This window comes from Podarcis pityusensis (assembly GCF_964106645.2).
Source record: "Podarcis pityusensis genome assembly, chromosome: 2".
In the NCBI taxonomy this organism is placed as follows: Eukaryota; Metazoa; Chordata; class Lepidosauria; order Squamata; family Lacertidae; genus Podarcis; species Podarcis pityusensis.
This window is the reverse complement of record NC_138029.1, coordinates 124,254,272-124,272,400: the sequence shown is the minus strand read 5'-3', so window position 1 is coordinate 124,272,400 and position 18,129 is coordinate 124,254,272. Positions and strand designations below refer to the sequence as shown.

The window sequence follows — 18,129 nt, the reverse complement described above, 5'->3', positions numbered from 1 at the left end:
AACCAGTAAACATCACATCCGTCTCCCATCTTCCGTGAGACTTCCAACAGTATGGAATCTCTGGAATGCAACACAGAGTCTTGTGACTCCAAGCACTGCACAGTGGCAACAAGTAGAAACTAACATGGACAAGGTGGGGGTGACTTTTCCCCTCCATCTCTCCATTGGAGGGAAGCTGGTCTGCCATAGAATGCATTCCCCAGTCCTCATCTTTAGACTATTCCCTGACATGTTGTGATCATTTGGGTTGCCCTTTTTTAAATTTTGATGCCGTCAATCACGGTATCCTCCTGAACCGACTTAGTGAGATGGGTGTCAGAGGCACCATATTACAGTGGTTCTGCTCATATCTTCAATGTCATGTCCAGAAAGAAGCGCTTGATGACTCCTCCTCACCCCCACCCCAGCATTTGTGCTATGGGGTGCTGCAAGGTATTATTCTCTCCCCAGCACTATTTAAGATCTAGACGCTCTTTAAAATCTATATGAAGTCATGGGGTGTGGTCCTGAGGAGTTTTGGAGCAAGGGGCCACCAGGCAGTTGGAGGATGAATGGCAGCTAATGGATTGAAGTTGAATGCTGACAAGATAGACGTACTGTTCTTGGGGGACAGGTGGTGGGCTGGTGTGGAGGACTCCCTGGTCCTGAATGGGGTAACTGTGCCCCTGAAGGACCAGGTGCGCAGCCTGGGAGTCATTTTGGACTCACAGCTGTCCATGGAGGTGCAGGTTTATTCTGTGTCCAGGGCAGTGTCTACCAGCTGCATCTGGTACGCAGGCTGAGACCCTACCTGCCTGCGGACTGGTGGTGCATGCTCTGGTTATCTCTTGTTTGGACTACTGCACTGTGCTGTACGTGGGGCTACCGTTGAAGGTGACCCAGAAACTACAACTAATCCAGAATGCGGCAGCTAGACTGGTGACTGGGAGCGGCTGCCGAGACCACATAACACCGGTCTTGAAAGACCTACATTGGCTTCCAGTACGTTTCCGAGCACAATTCAAAGTATTGGTGTTGACCTTTAAAGCCCTAAATGGCCTCGGCCCAGTATACCTGAAGGAGCGTCTCCACCTCCACACTGAGGTCCAGCTCTGAGGGCTGGGTACAAATAATAAATTATTATTATTATTATTATTATTATTATTATTATTATTATTATTATTACTATAATAGTATGCAGATAACACATAGCTCTAGGGACATGGGTGGCACTGTGATCTACTGAGCTTCTTGGGCTTGCTGGTTGGAAGGTTGGCGGTTCAAATCTGTGCGACAGTGGCAAGCTCCCATTGCTCTGTCCCAGCTCCTGCCAAACTAGCAGTTTGATGATGATGGTTTTTTTAAAATATATATATTTTATTTTAAAACATAAATAAACATACAACAAAAAGCAATACAAGATTCAAATGCCGAAATTACGCTGAATCTCCTGACTTCCCCCCATCCCTTCTATGGGTTCTAGTGGTAATTATTACACCTGCATATCAAAACTGTCCAAATTTTGCCTTTCCAAATTGTCCATACTTTCCATTCATTTACAAGTGTTGTTAAAATCCTGCTAATGTTTTAACCTGCTTACAATGGTCTTGCTTTCTGAGCTTCCCAGTTTTTTTGCCATTTCAGCATAGTCCATCAACTTGGTTTCCCATGTCCACCCCTCCTTGGTTAAGGGTATTCTGTCAAAGGATCTGTGAGGAGTTGCTTCTGTCCGGATGCCCAGGCGGGGGCTAGGGCCGTAGAACTCCTCCAACAGGGACCCCTCGGTGGTTAACCCTACTTGATGTAGGTCATGGGGGGGCAGGTGTGGATTACCCTTAGATGCACCCCCAGCAGATGGAGTGGGGTGGAATAAATGGCTATACGCAATGCCGATGCCAAACCATTCACATCTGTAATCAATAGAGTTGTGGCTCATTTGGACCCAATGTTATGCTGTTGTCTTGTCTGGTTTTTCATCACTTAGGGAGTGACAGGAACACAGGAGCTTGACACACAATTTGTAGGCTCTTTGGATGATTCCCACTTCTAAAGGAGCAAGTGCATAGTTTGGGGGTACTCTTGGATACACCTTTGTCACTAGAGACCCACGTGTCCTCTATGGCTGTTTGTGAACAGGAATAGCCTGACCACTGGAGCATTGGAAAACTTGGAGCTGGACTACTGCAATGCGCTCTTTCTGGGGCTGCCCTTGGGTCTGGTGCAGAATCTCTAGTTGGTGCAACATGATGTGGCCAGATTGTCCTTGCGAGATTTTGGTCAAGAACATCTGGCAGCCCCCCCCCCATTTGAAGGACTATCCACTTAAACCTATTTTCTGCTTCCTGCAACTTCCATGTCTGATCCACCAGAGGACCTCTTCTCTTATTCCATGACTACTAAGCTTACCCAGGAGGCACCATGTTGAACGCTTTTTTTGGAAGTCCAAGTGTTGGTTTGTTTGTTTGTTTTATTAAATTTGTACACTGCCCTTCACCCAATGATCTCAGGGTGGTTCACAGCATAAAAATACAGGATAGGACCAAAAAGTATATAATAAAAACAAGAACAAAAACAAAACAAGAAACCTACAAAAAAATCTGCTGAATCGCCTCTGTCTTTACGTGAAATTTCAGTTCCCCTTTTCACCTCTCAAATTCATCAGAATAGCCCTATCCTGTGTTAGCTGTTAGGATATTTCCGTTCCACCTTAAAAGGGAGCAGGCTTTGTGAGTCAGAGTCTGCGTATTTCCTGTTCACAGGATGTTTATGTTTTCTGTTGCTTTCGTTTTCTCTCTCTGTGTCGCAGACACTAAAGCAGTCAGTCATGTTTTTCTGTGTTCTGATCAACGCTGAATAAACTTGTAAATAATGCTCTCCTGACTGCAACTTTTGGCTGTGCATTATCTGCTGATAGAGCGTGCATGAGCTCTAGAATGTGGCAAGATATTTTCTAGAAACTCATGTCGCTGCGTGCCTACGGGAGGTCGATGGATCGTCCGGCAGACGGCTTGGGGGCCTTGATGGACTTTATCTCCCTGGCAGTATCCCAACATGGGGGGGGGGGGAGAATCTGCCAGGGCTCACGTATGATAGTTCAGGTAACTTCTAACTCTTAATCTTGGTATTTTCCACCAATCTTTGGCATTTGCATCTCACAGTTTGCAGGCAGATCTTGGAGTTTTCGCAAACATGTTTTTCTTCAGCCCTGCAGTTGCAGGTGGAGCTGCATAAAGTGTCTAGGAACTTGCAGAGGTGATACTTCTTCTACATATAATTATCAAAATGATAGTGTGCGTGGTTTTTTTGCTTCCAAAGATCACATTTGAGTCCACTAAACGTGATGTCATGGATCTGAGGCAGAAAGGTCTGGCAGATATATGCCTCCTGAGCCACCCAAAACTTGGGGGGGTTGAGATTTAGGACAGATGATAACTGCACCAGAATGGGGTTGGCTTGACTTCTCTCCACTTCACATGTGACCCCTCTGCAGAGCTCCGTTAGTAAGAAGAAAGTTACTGCATCTTGCAAGCACCACAACAAAAGACTTTAATTCTTTGTAAGGGAGGTGCTCGTTCCTGGGAGGAAAAAGATGGTCCTCGTTCTACTGCTTCTACTGCTTTATGGGGACTGTGGGAAACTGAAGACAAAATGCCTCTTGTCTTTGGAAAGGGACAAGATAGATTCACCTAATTATTTCAGGCCAGGAGACCACCTCATCAGTGGGGTCATCTCTGCCACAAACACTGTGTTTCATCCTCATATCTTTAGCCAATGTCCTTCCACCAGCTTTTATTGGTAAGACCTTTTGTGGGGATGGAGTTCCTGGTGTTCCACTTGCTACCATCTCCATGAGATCCAACTCATCTTCAGTTACTTTCTGGGGCCTTTCTCATTGTCTGGTACCTGCCTTTAAGAACATAAGAAGATCCCAATGGCAGATAATTTTGGGGGTGATTAGGCTCTCAGCGGCAACCAGTCACAATGGCTATGTTCTCCATTCACTGTCACAGGCACTATGCCTCTGGGTACCAGTAACTGAGAATCTCAAGTAGGGGAAGAGTTCTTGTGCTTCTCAGTTTTGCATGTGCATCTGGTTGGCCGCCTTGAGGATGCTGGAACAGATGAGCCTCGGGGCTGATTCTGCAGAATTTTTCTGAAAAATGATGGTAGGAGAAGGGTGTCTTTTTGCCTTAGGTTTAATATACAAGGGCGAATTAGCTACTTTCTCAAAGCGGAATTATGGTAGTGCTTTCTGGATCTTTTAATCACTGTCTTAGATCCATAATAATAATAATAATAATAATAATAATAATAATAATAATAATTGTACCCCACCCATCTGGCTGGCTTACAACTAATTCTGGATTAGTTGTAGTTTCCAGGTCACCTTCAAAGGTAGCCTCACATAGAGCGCATTGCAGTAATCCAAGCGAGAGATAACTAGAGCATGCACCACTCTGGCGAGACAGTCTGCGGGCAGGTAGGGTCTCCGCCTGCGTACCAGATGGAGCTGGTAAGCAGCTGCCCTGGACACAGAATTGACCTGCGCCTCCATGGACATCTGTGAGTCCAAAATGACTCCCAGGCTGCGCACCTGGTCCTGGGACACAGTTACCCCATTCAGGACCAGGGAGTCCTCCACACCTGCCTGCCTCCTGTCCCCCCAAAACAGTACTTTTGTCTTGTCAGGATTCAGCTTCAATCTGTTAGCCGCCATCCAACCTCCATGCGCCTCCAGACACTCACACAGGACCTTCAATGCCTTCACTGGTTCTGATTTGAAAGAGAGGTAGAGCTGAATATTAGAGGTAGAACAGAAATATTACTTGGACAGTGCTGGCATGTATATAATTTCTCCCCCCAGGAAAGGACCCACAAAGTACTGGCAGCTCCTCTCCTTCTTGTATGCCATTCAAGCGATCAACCAGAATCAAAAGCTGTTACCCAACATCACCCTGGGCTACAGCATCCATGAGAACTTTTTTGATGGAAGGGTCACCTATGATGCTTTGCTAGACATGCTGTCAATTGGGCAGCTGAGCTTTCCAAACTACAGCTGTGGTAAACAGACTAACTTACTGGCTGTTCTCGAAGGGTCCGACTCTCAAAACTCCATCCAGATTTCAAACATGTTGGGCATCTATAAAATCCCACAGGTAGGAATGGAGAGAGGTATAATAGCATTATGATATTGGCAGTCTTATTTTCAACTACCCTCCTGTTTATCCCTAGCATCAAATTTGCCTTCTTTACGGCTGCCACAACCTTCAAGGAAATCACTGTTCCCACCAAAGGGTCCTTGCAATAGACCTTCCTCCTTCCTAAGACCTTCCCAATCTCATGTTGGGCTTAGAAATATTTAGGCTTTGATCTGAAATCAAACCAGATCCAAATCTTCCTTCTCTTCCCAGGTTACTTATGCTTTTGTCTCTCATGTTCTGAATGATAAGAGGCATTTCCCTTTTTTCTACCGGATGGTCCCCAAAGAAGAAGCCCTGTACCCAGGGATTGTCAAGCTGCTCCAGCACTTCCGATGGACGTTGATTGGCCTCCTTGCACCAGACACCGACAATGGAGAGAGGTTCCTGAAGAGCTTGACACCCGTGCTCATCAAGAGCGGTGTCTGTGTTGTCATCTCACAAAGCATCCAAGGACTGAATACAAATGGAGTATACATGCCTCGTCTTCCATTCCACAAGTGGAGGCAAGTGCATGTATTTGTTTACTATGGGGAAATGACTTATTTCTTAGATGGACTACTCATTATACAGCAGTTTTTTGACATAGGGATGAAATCCATTGTTGGGAAAATCTTCATCACAACAGTTTTGTGGGATGTCGCCCTGGAGCTGATGTATAATGACATATCTTTCCAACACATCCATGGTATATTTTCCTTCTTCACTGAGACAAGTAAAGGGGCAAAATACGGTGATTTTCTACCCTTTTTCTTTGGTATTAAGAAGTTTTGGGAGGATGCTTTTAATTGTTCCTATTCAAAGCATGCATTCTCAGTGAAAGGCCGGACAAGATGCAGAGAGAGAGGGAAACTGGAGAGACTTTCCCAAGATGATCTGGAAAGAATCCTCTCTCTAGACAGCTACAGGATCTACAACACTCTGCAAGCCGTGGCTCGTGCCTTAAATGCTGCATATTCATCTAGATTTAAGCAGAGGGGAACTGAGAGAATGGAACTTCAAAGGCTACAGCCATGGCAGGTATTTTCTTTCCCTTCATAGACATCTCAACTGAGCATGACAATCAATTGTAGTGTGCAGATATTGAATATTGTGCAGTTTGAAATGATTGGAAGCATAAGAACTGGAAGCATTCATTTCCTTTTGGAAATGAATTATTGTCTGGGCCCATAGAAATATTATTCACTCTTTACTCACAGAACTCTTTATAACAGAATGAGAACATCATTCTGTCCAGCACAGGCTCGGGATCTCTCTCTCTCTCTCTCTCTCTCTCTCTCTCTCTCTCTCTCTCTCCATCTCTCTCTCTCCTGCCTTTCAGCCTCCAGGCTGTTTGCTTTACCTTCTGGAGAGCTTCCTTTACAAAACTCTATTGAGTTTTGGAGCCAAAGACAAAAAGGCAACTCCCTTCAAAAAGGAGATATTGCAATCCAATACCTTCATCACATGATCTAAGGTTACAACACTCAAATGTTAGCTAGCAAAGAACAGCAACCAGTTAGTTGATCTTAATCTCAGCAAGAGCCCAGAGCCCTTTAGAAAAAAACTACAATGGAAAAAACCCAAAGTTTGCAAAACACATTACCCATTTTCCATTTTAAACCTTCCTTAATACATCTCTATACTTAAGAGATGTAAAGGCAATATTAAGTTAAGAAAGGCATAAGAAGTGATTCAGTCGGAGGATTATCAGAGGTGCTGATGGAAGTCCAAGAAGAATGTATTTGTGATAAACTATGTGGTACGTTTTATAATTTTGTATGCTAAAAATCAATAAAAATATATATAAAAAATAAACTTTCCTTAATACATATACATTTTTCATTTCTGTTTGCTATTCTTATTCTTGCCTCATTGCACAGGTCCCCGAGCAACTGCTCCCATCATTTGCCCAATTCTCCTTTCCCCGCAAGTTGGAATTATTTTTGGCAGGGGAGATGACATTGATCAGGCTGTCTCTAGTCTCTATTCCTTTGACACCCGCTTGACTCTGCTCTGGCTCTCTGCTCCCTCCACCAAGCTCCTGCCTTTCCCTGCTGAAGCCCATATTGGAGATTTCATTCAGTTTGCCTTGAAAGGAAGAACGAACCTAATTCACTCTTTCTAAAACAATCCAAGGGGGCAGCTTCCTTCAAAAAACATGCTTACTAGGAGAAAATCACACAGAAATGCTGAAGAATTCTGATGAGTTTCTATTATTATTATTTAAAAAATGCTTCAGAAATGTGAAGAACTGAATTTAAGATTGGAGTGTGTGTGAGAGAGAAAACAGTATGAACCAAAAGTGACAAGATCCCTCCATTACTATTTGAGTTTGCAACCAGCTCTAAGCAAAGGGGAAGTGGATTGTCAGTATGCTTCCATATTATTATTATTATTATTAGATAATTTTTATTAAATTTTCAATCGAACAATTCCAAATAAACATTTTAGAAACTCTAAAATATCTGATGACTTCCCTTCTTCTCTTTCCATGGTTCATTTTACATCTTATACACCCCTGTATATTTTGCTATAACCATTCAAACATTATTTACATCCATCAAACATTATTTACGTGGTTGAATTTATCTTAATGCTGCCACCGTTTTCAGCTGTATACTGTTATTTTCCATATATTCAATAAATGCTTTCCGAACTTCTTTCAATGTATCTTCTTCTTGCTCTCTTAGCTGGGACCTCGCTGACTTTCCATTTCTGGGCTAGCAAAACAGGGGCCTATGCTTCCCTTTATTCTAAATGCTCTCATCTTTGCTTCTGTTCCAGCTCCACCCTTTCCTAGGAAACACCCAGTTCTACAATTCTTCCATGGCCAGAGTGTATTTGGATGAGAACGGGGAGCTGGCATCCGACTTGGACATTGTGAACTGGGTGGTTTTCCCCAATAAATCCGTCCTCAGAGTGAAGTTTGGGAGTATCGACAGACAGGGATCCCCAGACCTGAAGTGCTCCATCGACCAGGAGGCCATTGTGTGGCCCAAGTGGCTCAATCAGGTGACGGGGAGTGGGAATGATGCCTGTCATTTTGCTGTCTTTTCTATGAGCTCTAATAAGTGCTCCCTGTTCTGTGGGCTGCTGCCCTCACTTGCCTGTCAACTCCAGCACTGGGCTGTTGTTCCAGATACTGTATTTTTTGCACCATAACACTCACTTTTTTCCTCCTAGAAAGTAAGGGGAAATGTCTGTGCGTGTTATGGAGGGAATGCCTATGGGTGGCATGCCTATGCATTTTCCTCCTCTAAAAACTACATGCGTGTTATGGTCGGGTGCGTGTTATAGAGCGAAAAATACGGTAGTTCCTACAGCTCCTCTGCTCAGCTGGGTGCCAAAGGAGGCTTCCTGCTAAACTGTGTGTCTGGGGAAAGGGGGGTTCCTTGCTTTTCTCTTGTTGCATGTATTTTATCGGTAGTGAATAGCTCATGGCCCATATACAGAACTTTATTTAATGGAGGTCCTTTGTTTTTCCCTGAATTTAATCATGAATAATTCATGTAATGGACAGTGATGGGAAATGCTTAGTTTCAAGCTATAGGCAAGATGCTGCAGCAGATACTATGTCTCAAAGAACAATTCTCATTGACGCTCTTCGTCTTTGTACCTAGACCATTCCTACTTCCAGGTGTGTGGAAAGCTGTCGCCCTGGATCCGTCAAGGTGATTCAGGAAGGGAAGCCTCTTTGCTGTTATGAATGTCTTCCCTGTGCAGAAGGGACCATCTCCACTCAGGAAGGTGGGTGACTCCAAGGGAAAGGCTGGCCTTGGGGAAGAGAGAAGGGTTCAGTCAGGAATCTCTCCAAACCATTTCTGGGCAGGACAAGGCTGGTATGCTTCATGTGTGGGAGTGAACTGGGTGATTCAAATTCTCATCATCATCAATCTCTTTTTATGATTATAGTTTACGATATTGTTCTAAAATGTATCATCATCATCAACATCATATATATAAAAATATGATCAAATGTGAAGGAGGGAGGTCTAAACCACTACGCGACGGGCTGAGGTCCCGTTTCTCTCTGAGCTCTGGCATCCGTCATGGTGTCCTTTTGCACCAGAAGCGGTTTAGTCATGCTGGCCACATGACCCAGACAGCTGTTTGTGGACAAACACCAGCTCCCTCAGCCTGAAGCGAGATGAATGCTGCATCCCATAGTTGTCTTTGACTAGACTTAACTGTCCCGGGGTCCTTCAGGAGGGAGATTGTTATGGAACTAGGGTAGATATTAGACTTCTGCACAGACCCCTGATCCTCCTTTTGGCCCTGATATAGGGGGCTCCAAGCAGCCCAACCTGCCAGAGGCCAAGCTGGGGATCTCCAGCCCTGGAATCTGTTCCAAATTTCTTCGGGGTAGAGCTAATGTTTAGAAAAACCTAATTAAATATCTGTAGTGATCTTTGGCTGCCTCACACTGACTTGATCTACAACTGAATCTCTCCCAAGAGGCTAGATACTGTTCAGGGCTTGGCTGAATGCAGTGTATTAGATATTACTTTCTCTCTCTCTCTCTCTCTCTCTCTCTCTCTCTCTCTCTCTTGCAGATGCAGACCATTGCAAAAAATGCCCAGAAAATCAGCATCCAAACATGAACCGAGATCAATGTGTGTTCAAGCATATCACTTTCCTAGCCTATGAAGAATCTCTGGGGGTTGTCCTACTTTCCCTTGCCCTACTGGGGTCCTTAGCCACAAGCTTTGTTTTAGGAATCTTTATTAAATACAACGAAACTCCCATAGTCAAAGCCAACAACCGGGACCTCTCCTACATCCTCCTGGTCTCCCTCCTGCTTTCCTTTTTGTCCTCCTTCCTGTTCATTGGGAGGCCAAGGAAAGGGACTTGCCTTCTCCAACAAACAGCCTTCAGCATCATCTTCTCTGTTGCTGTTTCTTCTGTGTTGGCAAAAACCATCACTGTGGTTCTGGCCTTCCTGGCCACCAAGCCAGGGAACTCAGTGAGGAGATGGCTGGGGAAGAGTCTGGCCAACTCCATTGTCATTTCCTGTTCCTGTGTCCAAGTTGTCATCTGCATGATCTGGCTGGGGATATCGCCACCATTCCCAGACTCTGACATGCACTCCCAGCCTGGGGAGATCATCCTGCAATGCAACGAAGGGTCTGTGGCCATGTTCTATGGTGCTCTTGGCTACATGGGCTTCCTGGCTGCCATCTGCTTCACGGTGGCTTTCCTAGCCAGGAAGCTGCCTGGGGCCTTCAATGAAGCCAAGCTGATCACCTTCAGCATGCTGGTCTTCTGCAGTGTTTGGGTGTCCTTTGTGCCCACCTACCTGAGCACCAAAGGGAAATACATGGTAGCCGTTCAGGTTTTCTCCATCTTGGCCTCCAGTGCTGGGCTCCTGGGCTGCATCTTCATTCCCAAATGCTACATTATGTTGCTGAGACCTGATCTGAACGCAAAGGAGCACCTGACAGCAAAAACTAAAGATAGCATCTGATTCTTAAAATACTATTTTTCAAGAAGGTAGAGAAGTGATGTTCTTGAAAAATAATGTTTCAATTTAAAAAAATCGTTACCCTCATTTGATCATGTAGAACCAACCAACTTAATGGAAGTAGTTATGAAATTTAGATTTGTCTGAAAATTTGTTAATACTTTGGACGATATAGATCACATAAATCACAGGGAATTCACATTACCAAAATTTTGTTATTATTCTTGGAACGGAAGAAGGATGTCCACTGTCACTCCTGTTATTTTTCCAAGTGAATCTCCAGCCCCCGGCTCTTTCACTTCCTCATTCATCATCACCTCCTCTACGGGTGCTACTAAGTACCCTCTGTCTTTGAGCTCTTTGCTCTCCTACTTTTATTTTTTTATATATATATAATATTTATTGGAGTTTACAATAAGAATAAATGTAACAAGCAATATAACAAAAATCTTAACATAGTTTCACTTTTTTTTTTTTTGGACTTCCTCACATCTCCCGCTCCCACTTTCATCGTTATAACTTTTTACCAGCAATTTGTTATCTTATTTGCATTCTTATATCCCTTCTATATTTCATAATCTTCTAGTTCTCAAAAAGAGTTATATTTTCTCAGTCTCACTTATTTTCTTAGATCATCTAAGTTAGTGGTGCTCAATTATTTATGATCTAGCATCCTGCTTAGCATTCGCTCAAGTTGCAATGTTTTTGTAAATAGTTCTTAAATTTCTTCCAATCCTCCTCAATCCTCTCTTCTCCCAGGTCACGAATTCTGCCGGTCATCTCAGCCAGTTCCATGTAGTCTATCAGTTGCATCTGCCATTCTTCCAGTGTGGGTAGCTCTTGAGCTTTCCAGTGCTTTGCCAGTAGTATCCTTGCTGCTGTTGTTGCATACATAAAAAATGTCCGGTCCTTCTTTACCACCCCTTGGCCGACAATACCCAAAAGAAAGGCCTCTGGTTTCTTAGTGAAGGTATATTTAAATACCTTTTTCAGTTCATTATAAATCATTTCCCAGAACGCCTTCACTTTAGGGCAAGTCCACCAGAGGTGGAAAAATGTTCCTTCACACTCTTTACATTTCCAACACTTATTATCAGACAGGTGGTAAATTTTTGCAAGTTTGACTGGGGTCATATACCATCTATATATCATTTTCATTACATTTTCTTTCAAAGCATTGCATGCAGTAAATTTCAATCCAGTACTCCACAACCTTTCCCAGTCTTCAAACATAATATTATACCCAATGTCCTGTGCCCACCTTATCATAGCCGATTTAACCATTTCATCTTGTGTATTCCATTTTAACAGCAAGTTATACATCCTTGAAAGTACCTTAGTCTTTGGTTCTAACAATTCTGTTTCTAGTTTCGATTTCTCCACCTGGAACCCTAATTTCTTGTCATTCTTAAAAACTTCTTTAATCTGAGCGTAATGTAACCAGTCTCGCACTTTATCCTTCATTTTCTCTGCAATTTCCAATTGTCTCCATCTTTTTCTAGTATTTCCCAATATTTAGGCCATTTAGCCTCCATATTGGGTCTTTTTCGGGCCTTGGCTTCCAAAGGTGAAAGCCACCTTGGAGTTTTATTTTCCAGCAAGTCTTTATATTTTGTCCAGACATTAAACAGTGATTTTCTGACAATATGGTTCTTAAAGGCCTTATTTGCTTTAACCTTGTCATACCATAAATATGCATGCCATCCAAAAGCATTATTAAACCCTTCCAAATCCAACACGTCAGTGTCTTCAAGAAGTAGCCAGTCTTTTAGCCAGCAGAACGCTGCGGCCTCGTAATACAACTTTAGATCTGGCAGGGCAAAGCCCCCTCTTTCTTTCGCGTCAGTTAATATCTTAAACTTAATTCTGGGCTTTTTGCCCTGCCAGACAAACTTAGAAATATCTCTCTGCCACTTCTGAAAGCACTCCGTCCTGTCCAAAACCTGAAGTGTTTGAAATAAAAACAACATCTTTGGCAATACATTCATCTTGATAGCAGCAATTCGGCCTAACAAAGAAAGTTTCAATTTTGACCAACTATCTAAGTCTCTCTTAATTTCTGCCCAGCATTTTTCATAATTATCCTTAAATAGACTTAGATTTTTTGCTGTTATGTTTACCCCTAGGTATTTTACTTTTTTAACCACATTAAGTTCTGTCTCTTTCTGAAACCGTTCTGACTCTGTATCTGTCAAATTTTTCCCCAAAACCTTAGTTTTCTGTTTATTTAATTTAAATCCAGCCACCCGACCAAAATCATTAATCAGTTGTAATACTCTTTTCGTACTAGACTCTGGCTCCTGCAGGGTCAAAACCAGGTCATCTGCAAAAGCTTTTAATTTATATTGTTTCTGTCCGACCTGAATTCCTTCCACCAACCGGTCCCCTCTAATCATATTCAATAGCACTTCCAGAACCGAAATAAATAACAAAGGGGAGATAGGGCAACCTTGTCGTGTTCCTTTTTCAATTTTAAACTCTTCTGTAACCACATTATTAACTATCAGTTTAGCTTTCTGCTCTGAATATATCGCCTCAATCCCATTCTCAAAACCCCGTCCCACTCCCATCTCTTTTAAATTTCCCATCATAAATTTCCAGGAGATGTTGTCAAAGGCCTTCTCCGCGTCTATAAAAATTAAGACTGCTTTTGTGTTTATATCTGTTTGCAAAAGTTCCAAAATGTCAATAATGTTCCTTGTGTTAGCAAACAAATGTCTACCTGGGAGAAAGCCTGCCTGGTCCTTATGGATTACTTCGTTTAAAACTTTTTTAAATCTACTTGCCAAAATGTCTGCAAATATTTTGTAATCCACATTTAAAAGGGAGATGGGACGGTAGTTCTTAAGTTGTGTCTTTTCAGCTTCCGTCTTTGGTATTAATGTGATAAACGCTTCCTTCCACGACTCCGGTGCCCTCTTCCCCTCCAAAATTTCATTGCTGACCTCCATCAAAGGTTGTATCAAATAGTCTTTTAATGTCTTATAGTACTTGGAGGTCAGCCCATCTGGCCCTGGAGATTTGCCCAGTTGCATGTTCTGAATGGCTTGTTCAATCTCCTGTCGTGTTATTTTAGAATTCAGGATTGTCCTATTTTCTTGTGACAGTTTGGATAGTCCATTTTTTGCCAAAAATTGTTTAATCTCAACCTCATCTTGCGGCCCTTGGGTGTATAATTTTTTAAAGTATCTCTGGAAACACTTTCTAATGTCCACAGGATTCTGAATGTTTTTTCCTTCAACCTCTAAGTTTGTGACCGTATTTAATCTTTGTCTTCTCTTCAACTGCCAAGCTAGCAGTTTTCCACATTTATTCGCCGACTCAAACGTTTTTTGTTTCATTGATTTAACCTTCCATTCTATTTCCTGATTTATCAATTTAGAATATTGTGTTTGATAAAGTTTAATTTCTCTCAGAGTTGGCTGTGACTTCGGATTTAATCTTAACTTCTTCTCTAATTCTTTTATTTTATCCAGAATCTTATCTTTCTTCTCATTTTGTGTCCTTTTCTTTACAGCATTCTGTAAAGTGACCCCCCAAACGTCAAAGGAACCCCGTAAGGGGCTCCGGAGCGTGGAGGGGGGTGGCGGCGCTGTGAGCCGTTTCGCAATCTGCGGAGCGAAGCCGCGCTGCTGCTGCCGGTGAGCGCTGATCCCTTTTCCTGTGAAATTCGGATCCGGAACCAAAACCAACTTACTCGTGAGTAAAGACTGAATCACTTTAAATTAGAGACTAAAAGTTGAATTAAAAGATTTGAACTTGGCTGAGAGCGGAGAGACGTGGAAACAGGAAGTCCGTCTTCCGCTGCCATTGAACTTTAAAAAGCAAAGAGCTGGAGGAGTGGAGGCTGAAAAAAAAAAGAACTTTTAACTTTACTGATCTAAGCACCCACTGAACCTGCAATCTAAAGTAAAGACTTTAAGTTCATGATTTGGAATTATCATTTGCATTTGACTTTCCTTCTTTTATTGGATTACAATTAAAAGGTGAAACCCAGGGTCCGGAGCTGCCTGAGCTTTGAGAGACTGAGCTGTCAGTATTGCAGATTTGGATACTGTATATTGGAACTTGCAACAATCTGAGGGTACTTAGACCTCCTAATTTGAAACATTCTTTTGGAGACCAGTAAGCACTGTTTGTAACAAAGTGACTATTAATATCAACTCTGCTAAATATTTGTACTTGAAGGTTCCTGGACATTAAATTAGACTCTGAAAGACATTTTAAGCTCCCTCTAGAGGATTGGATTAAAACAGTGACTTTACATTTACTTTCGATTCCCCGGCTGTTTGCTTTCTCTGGGCCTTTCTATTCCCATGGGAATAACTCAGCGTGACCTTGACTGATAGATAACGTTGGAATGAGTGGCACAAGAAGAAGAGGAAGAGTTAGACAAACAACTTTGACAACTCTAACCTCAGCCTCACAGACACGTAGATCATCTGTACCTACTTTGCCTTCAGAAGTAGAAGAAGTTGCCTCGTCACAGGAAAAAGAGGGAGAAATAGAGCAGTTACAATTGGAAGATATGGCCTCAGGAGCATCTGCTTCTATTTTAGATAAAATCTTTGAAAAATTGGAAGCTTTGGACAAGAAAGCAGATGAGCAAACAGCAAAGATTGACCAAAATACAGAATGTCTAAATAAATTAACTGGACAAGTGGCACAGAACACACAGGCAATTGGACAGTTGACGGAGGCCACAGCAGAAAATCGGAAATTGGCTGAGGACACCAGACAAAAATTAGAAAATTTAGAACAAGAGGTAAGACCACTCACTAAACAAGTAGGGGAACATCAGATTTATCTTTCTATGATAGAACTGCGAAATCGTGAGAATAATTTGAGGATTAGGTCGCTACAAGAGGCAGAAGAAGGAAACCTAGCTGAGTTCTTAACCAAAGAATTCTCCAAGTTCTGGAATTTGGAGGAAAAGGATTTTAAAATTGTGTCTGCTTTCAGGCTTGGAAGATTTATAAAAAAGGAGAGGCCCAGAGACTGTTTGATAACATTGAGATCAAAGGAGGAAAGGGACAAGATTTTGGGCCTACACTACGGAAAGTCACTGGATATTTTGGACAGAAGAATTGAAATTTACAAAGATATTCCTAGACAACTGTTGGACCTTAGAGCCGCCTATTCTGAACTTGCCAAATAATTAAGGAGCAACGCAATTACATTTAGGTGGGAATTCCCCCAAGGAATATCCTTTACCTTTAGAGGGAGAAAGGTCAAAATTAGAACATCGGAAGAGAGAGACAAATTTCTGTCTGCATACGGAGAGGACCTTCAAAAAGGAATTGAACTACCTTCTGGGCCTGGGGCAACGTCAGTACCAGCACCAGCACCTTTGGAACCTGAAGATCCCGAGAACAAGATACCACCCCTTGAAAAATAACCAGATTAATTCAGGATGTCTCTGCAACTGTTGAGCTGGAATATAAATGGTTGTAACATTCCGGAAAAAAGGAAGAAAATATTTCATATATTAAAAAAAGAACAATTGGACATTATTTGCCTACAGGAAACACATGTGACAAGGCTCCATAGAAAAGTGTTAATAAATAAAAGATTGGGCCAGGAATTTATATCGTCGGACAAAGTTAAGAAGAGAGGTGTGGTGATATATGCGAAAGAGAGCCTGTCACCCAAATTCTTATTTAAAGATGAACATGGAAGAATTTTGGCAATTGAGATACAACACCAAGGAGAGAAATTGTTGATATTAGGAATCTATGCACCTAATGAAGGGAAATCGGAATTTTACAAGAAGCTGCAGGAGACTATGCTGGATTATCTGGACTACAACAACATCATAATGATGGGAGATATGAATGGGGTCGTATCAACTAACATGGACAAGTCACAAAGTCAAAATGTCACAAAAGACGGCAGACTACCTAAAACTTTCTTTGAAATGACAGACAATATGGATTTGATTGACATCTGGAGGACAAAGAACCCACTAGGAAGAGAGGGAACATTCTTTTCTGAAGCCCAACTGACCTGGACAAGAATCGACCAAATATGGATATCTAGAGGCCTGGCACCTAAGGCCAGAAAAGTGGAAATCTGCCCAAAGACCTGCTCCGACCATAACGCAGTAAAGATGGATATGACATTACTACCAACCGGATCCTTTAGATGGAAGATGAATGACAATTTGTTCAGAGATCAGGAAATTACCAAGAAGGCCCAAAAAGTTTTGAAGGACTACTTTGAGATAAATATGAATACTACGGTGGAAAAAAGAATCGTCTGGGACGCAAGTAAAGCTGTAATGAGGGGATTCTTGCTCTCCTACTTTTAAGGCTCGCTGGGTTCTGGGACATGGTGGGTCTAGAATGGTTTCAGCCAGGTGTTGCTCTGACGTGTCAGCCAGGTGTTGCTCTGGCTCTCCCATGATTTCCCAACTTTCCCCCTCATCTGCCTCTGAGCTGTGACTTCTCTCAAACCCCTGTTGTAAATCTACACTGTCTTCCTCTTCCTCCTCCCTGGGAGGGTCAGGATGGAGAGGTGGTCTCCCCCATTCCTCCCTGGCCCTTGGTCATCTTGGTCATTCTCCACCTCATACCTGCCAACTCATCAATCTCTTCCTTAATTTATGGTGCCCAGAACTGGACACCATATTCCAGGTGTGGTCTGACCAAGGCAGAATAGAGTGGGACTATTACTTGCCTTAATCTGGACACTATACTTCTGTTGAAGCAGACTACGATTTCAACATTATTTTTATTAGAGTTAGAATTTGTTATCTTTTCCACCTAACTGTATAATTTAAAAAAACACACCTTTCAATGCTGTATTTTAAAATTTTGTGAGCCATGCAGGGACCTTACAGTGAGGGCGGGTAATCAATATTATTATTTAATATCTAAAAAAGTTGCTGCATCACACTGTTGACTCATGTTAAGCTTCTGGTGTAATAAGCCAGTTGTCCTATATTTAGGCCTCTGCTTATTCTCTTCAGCCTCAGCAAAGGTGTTGTTAACATTTTGCGCCTTCAGACCATATACACAGGGACCTAGGTCCACATTTGGCCAGAATCTTACCCGCTCAACTGTCATCTCTAACCCCCCCCCAATAATTCAATTCCTGCCCCCCCCCCGCCCCTGTTTCATTTCACTTCCTGAGAAAAATCCTCGAAAGTTTCCACTGAATGTAGTAAGAAGGGAGCGTATTATGGAGGAGGGAGCTCCAGGCGGACATTTCCACAGTGGTGGTAATGTTTTGGCGGTTTTTTATTTAAAAATTGATGATTTACAAAAGTGTGCAATGTCTCTAGTATTTTTTTCCATGTAACATTTTTACAGTTCAGTTTCATTTGTTGAGACATTATGAAGAAAAGGGGGATGGGGGAAGACGGGTGGGGGTTGGATTGGGTGGCGATGTTTCTATTTTACTTACTATATATAGGGTTTGGTGTCAGCATTGCTTGTGCAGGTTCTTTGCTGTTCACTTGTGTTCCTTTGGTGGTGAGAGAGGTTTGGGTTGGCCATGGGTGTGGTT

The 18,129-nt window shown here is 42.5% G+C and overlaps 1 protein-coding gene and 1 long non-coding RNA gene across 2 annotated transcripts in view; both read left to right on the top strand.

Annotated features, from left to right (window-relative positions):
* LOC308470280 overlaps positions 1-18,129 on the top strand; it is a 267,788-nt gene that overhangs the window by 225,414 nt on the left and 24,245 nt on the right. The window lies entirely within an intron of this gene.
* Positions 5,454-10,647, top strand: LOC308471930 (vomeronasal type-2 receptor 26-like; the record flags this gene model as incomplete). The annotated part of the gene is made up of 4 exons (XM_080996242.1): positions 5,454-5,600; positions 7,944-8,171; positions 8,780-8,906; positions 9,713-10,647. 4 exons carry the CDS (start codon positions 5,454-5,456, stop codon positions 10,621-10,623), a joined length of 1,413 nt encoding a protein of 470 aa, XP_080852368.1. The 3' UTR covers positions 10,624-10,647.